The sequence below is a fragment of the Aplysia californica genome, unplaced genomic scaffold (genome assembly GCF_000002075.1).
Source record: "Aplysia californica isolate F4 #8 unplaced genomic scaffold, AplCal3.0 scaffold00036, whole genome shotgun sequence".
Classification (NCBI taxonomy): domain Eukaryota; kingdom Metazoa; phylum Mollusca; class Gastropoda; order Aplysiida; family Aplysiidae; genus Aplysia; species Aplysia californica.
Window position 1 is genome coordinate 2,129,977 of NW_004797306.1, and position 5,000 is coordinate 2,134,976.

A 5,000-nucleotide genomic window follows, 5' to 3' on the forward strand; every position below is an offset into this window, starting at 1 on the left:
TCTCTCTCTCTCTCTCTCTCTCTCTCTCTCTCTCTCTGCTTTTTTTATAGCACTATGCGTTCAGCAACCTCACTGCAGTATGTACGAATATATTTCTGTATCTGCCTGTTCTTACTTTCTTGGAAAGAAGTTGTTTACTGCGGGCCAATATCAAAATTCCGATGTCAGTTGGTGACTATTGTAACTTATCATTATTTATGCCTTTTTTAAAGAACATTTTCTTACATAAAAGATACCAAAATTTACCAACTTTTGTGAAGGTGTAGAATATTTGAAGGATTATCTTTAGAAATAGAAGGTACCTAAAGAACATTTTACAGCACACATGTCTGATCAGGAAAGAACATAAAATAATAATATGCTCATTTTACAGCATACTCGTTCCTCATGAAGATAATTAACATCAGTGCTAATGCATGTTATAGAACATAACAGTAACACTCCTGACGTTCATCACACGTTAATACTGTCGTAAATTTTACTGAAAGGAGTGAAAGCGGAATTGCGTATAGAACAATGTTATATCTGTATCACAATGGTGTATATCGAAAAGCATTATATGAACATTTGAGTATTGATTTTTCAAAATGTGCACTTTAGTTAAAAACATCTCATGAAATAAAAGTATGGCTTATTTTGAAGCCAACCACAAAAACAACAACAACAACAACAATAACAACAACAACAATAACAACAACGATAACAACTACAACAACAACTACATTAACAAAAAATGCCGTACGTATGTATCTTTAACGCTGTATTTTGCATGTGTGCCGTAGACTTAAGAGAATAATGTATAACCCTCAACCCATCTGAGCGTGGAGACTTTGAAGAGAAGCGGCTGGCCTTAGTTCAGAAGTAGTCTGAGTACATAAACCTTGGAATACTCTTACTATTAGTCAATGCGCTGGTTATCGATCAGACCACTGGCTGACCCAGGTTTCGACAACTTTGTATTGTGTTTAGTGCAGCCGTACGCAAAACACTAGATTCAGACGAAAATTTGAGATAGACCAATTTCAATACAGACAATTAACATCAAATTGAATAATTCATGTCCTGAATGACTCCTAGATTTTTATTGTGAGTGTATAGGGGGGGAAAGGGGTCTACCAGCATAATAAGTGAGAATACAAGCTGACATGACGGGAGGGGCATGCAGAAACACTGTTCATTATTAATGCGACGTGACTATGCACTACCCATATGCTGTTTTCGTCACTCTATCCTTCTCTTTAATTAATTACTGTCATCACGTCCCTGAGTTGTTGGTTTCTTTTTATACTTACGTTCTTCAAATGGTAAGAGAGCAAAGACCACGCCCTCCCCTCCCCCCACAAAAAATAAATTTACAGGGTGATTAAAAAGGAATGAGCCGATTATATGACGAGTTGTTCAGTTCTCAAGCATTGTGATGGAATGAGTCAGAGATTGTATTTTGAAAGTGGAGTTATCTAACTTTTGAATAGCAGTGCGCCAGATACGGATTGGACAGAAAAGGGATTCAAGACCTTGTTCTCTGTGCTTGACTTGCAAGATCCCCAGAGATCACTGCGTTTGAGTTTTTCTTCTAAGGATAATAAATGCGTAAAAGATCGCATTTATTTTCCTTTGCTACCCACTATCTTCTATGAGCGGGTGGTTGGCAGGCGCTCTGGCGTGGTTTTTTCCTTCTTTCCTTTAGTCCTTATAATAATATACTCTCCTTCTTTTTTGTGTTTGTTACTCTCTTATAACACTTCTAATTTTCGGCACTTATATGACTGTATTTTGTTACAAGTGCCGTAAAACTCTTACTAAAAAACAAACATAAAAATAAAAATATCCTCGATTACCTATAACATCAAATAACAACAGCTGTCAACGCAGTGGACGGTGATAAGCTGAAACACGACATCGGAGATGAGTTCTCTTATCACATTGTTGCTGCCCTAGCTGCTAATGGTGGCCACATTGGACACTGTCTTTGATTGTGAACACAATACTTGTGACTCAGCTCCAGTTTTCTATTGCTTTTCCTAATTGAAATATTGCGTAATGAAATCGGTTCATTCTTTTTCAGAAGTTAAAAGCCTATTATTTTCCCTGAGGGTTTAGATATGCCTGGTTTTTCTCAAAGTGTTGGGAGCACTACATTATTTCTTTGTGAAGTAAAAAGTAGCTTGATGATCATCCTGTTCAGAACACCGAGGAAGAAGTCGGTAGCAACTATAATTTATTATCTCTTACAATTCCGTTTCAAGAAACAGCTGAGTATCAGCCTCCCACGGTATTGGAACAGAAGAGCCATAGCCTTGTTAAAAACTCAAACCCTTCCATCACACGACAATCTTTATTGGTAAAAATTAATACATTAATCCTTTTGTGAGCGGTGTAACTTACAGGAAATTAAAAATGATTCACTTTATTTTGTTGTTGTCCAAATTTTGCCTATCAAAGAAAATTGCTAATTCCTCCACGCCTGACTCGGCCCAGAAACAGAAATATGCAATGTTTGACCTTTGATAAGAGATATGTATGCAACCTGTACTTTTTCATTATGGATATCTTATTTAACAAATTTGTGTTTTATATGATGAATAAAGTTAATTACTCACATTCTTTTGGAATCACTCTGTATATATACAAAACAAAAAGAACTGAAGCCAAAAAAACAATTGCATTTTCAAACGTTAGATCAAGAAATTCGACATGAAAACGGGAAATTGTCCCTGTTCTTATCGAAGAAAGAACATGGCGTACTGAAATTTGGAAATTGGAGGAGCTGCGCTGCTAGTCACAGATCTTTAATGCTGGGGTAGGCTCAGGCTAAGGTCACGCTTTAAAACCCGGCAAGTCGCCGTCAGCCAGTCGCTGTCAGCCAGTCGCCGTCAGCCAGTTGCCGTCAGCCAGCTGCCGTGGACAACTCCCTGCCATGCAGTGTTTACGGTAGAGCCGGCAGTTACTGTCCGGCAAAGTGATGTCACACTTGGAGGGAAAAATACATGGCTCATTCCAGAAGGAAGAAACGAATTACTCTGCTGGGGGGGGGTTACAAAAACGATTATTGAAATTGAAACAGTATTCTCAAAAAGATGGTGTTCCCCCAATTTATTGCAATCGTAGCGTGCATGGGGAATATCATCTTTTGATTCCGTTAGTAATGGAAGATGCCCAGAAATGATAGATCTATCTAAGTTGTAATAGTTTTTTGTTCTCTTTGTTGTATATCACCGATCTGCCTTGGACAGCAATGATAAGCTTCTAGTCCATTTTGACGGGAATTGACAGCGAATCAAGGACATTTACTCTCTTAGTATAGTGGGAAATTACTTTCTTTGGACCATCCAGACATTTTTTGGGTGTGCACACGGCAAACCAAATTGCTGGCAGACGGATGGCGTTTGCTGGCGGCAGTCTGAACGTGTATCACCAGCTTTCATTGCAGGAAAGAGGATAAAGGCGTGACGACAGATTACAGCCAGTTGTTGACGGCTGTGCCAGCAACTGGCCGGGCTCAGTGTGAACTTGCGTCTCCTTATGTTCGACTCAATGTCGCGTCGCGCACGATCCTTGCCGCTCCAAAAACGATCGAGTAAGATTTTAAGAACCCGTCTTCTTACACTCGACACCACTTCTAGCCGCGTGCGACTGTCACCGGCGATCGGTCCTTGTAGCAATCGAGACCTCATCACACGCGACAGGCTGGGGGTGTGACTGGTTTCGAGCTTTATCATCTGTCAAAATACCTAGCCAAGGAGTGCTGTTCGACACTCCATGTGATGTTGTTTCGCTTAACGGTACACACCCCACTACTCGTCGCTAGCGATTGTTGTGCGCCACGCGACCTGCGTCGCGCATAAGGAGACATACTCTAAACTGGACTGATCTCTGGTAGCAGGGGTCACCCACAAGGGGCAGTCATGTTGATGTAGCGAAGGTGAGAGGTCACCCACGGACGGCAGTCATGTTGATGAAACAGAGGTCAGAGGTCACCCACAGGCGGCAGTCATGTTGATGTAGCAGGGCACAGTGAAGGAGTCAGGACTAGCCATAGACTGGAGGGAGGAGAAGGTGGACATCAGGCCCACCACACTGCCCACGATCAGAATCTCCAGTAGAAGCACTTTCTGGTGGAGGGGGACAACTCTGTAAAGAAGAAGGGGGGGAAAAGGGTGGTTTACTTTTGATTCATATTTTTTTTAGTTTACGCCCATTCAACACTTCGGCCATTCAAAGGCTTCGAAGATTCTTTTAAAATGAATATATAGACGTTTCACGCCTCCACTGACACAATTCAGATCATTAAGAAAGTGGGCTTGGACTTTCCCTGTTTAGACCAAACCGGCTGGAAGGGAGAGGGATACAATATCCCAACAGAAGGACCTGGATACTCGGTAAACGGTAAAGGGGAAAAAGCACTCAAAGCAGCTATGAGATTATCAAGAGTTATTCCCCTTTTACCTTTTTGAGGTAGACTCTACCATGTTAACTGTAGGCTTACATTGTTACTCAGTGTTAACGGCTGCGAATGAAAGTGGCCCCAAAGGGGTGAACAGGATATTTATGTAATAATGCAACAGTTTAGAATGGTTGTGCACACTGTTTATTGCTCATTGGGAATTTCATGAAGGTGTATTCAAATTTATAAGGCCAACATCAACAACACTCTAGGGGTGAATCTGACTGCGACAATATTCCAAAATCAAGGCAGGGAAGCAGTAATTCTTTAAATTATGTGCACACCCCCCTGCACCCCCCACCCCCACCCCCACCCTCACCCCTCGATATACTCACATCTGCGGCCAATGTCCCTTCATAGAGCAGAGCTTGAGGTAGAACAATGGCGGACAGACAAAGGCCATCATCGTGATTGTGCTGCCTCCGATCAGGGAGAGGAGAGTGTCGAACTTTGGGAGAGTCTCAGCGGCAAACAACACGAAGGCCACCAGGAGGGAGCGAGAGACGATTCGGTGCCAGGAGAAGGCTGGTGAGATGGAGAGAACGAGAGACAGAGG

At 41.8% G+C, this 5,000-nt stretch overlaps 1 protein-coding gene across 1 annotated transcript in view; it reads right to left on the bottom strand.

Annotated features, from left to right (window-relative positions):
• Positions 1 to 3,030: 3,030 nt before the first annotated feature.
• The window catches only part of LOC101856404 (amino acid transporter AVT1D), a 6,817-nt gene continuing 4,847 nt past the window's right edge, over positions 3,031 to 5,000 (bottom strand). The window contains exons 5-6 of the mRNA XM_013091421.2: positions 4,780 to 4,969; positions 3,031 to 4,131 (exon numbers count right to left, since the gene is read on the bottom strand). Of these exons, the coding sequence (XP_012946875.2) occupies positions 3,975 to 4,131; positions 4,780 to 4,969 (347 nt within the window). The 3' untranslated portion in view covers positions 3,031 to 3,974. The remainder of the gene's footprint in view (positions 4,132 to 4,779; positions 4,970 to 5,000) is intronic.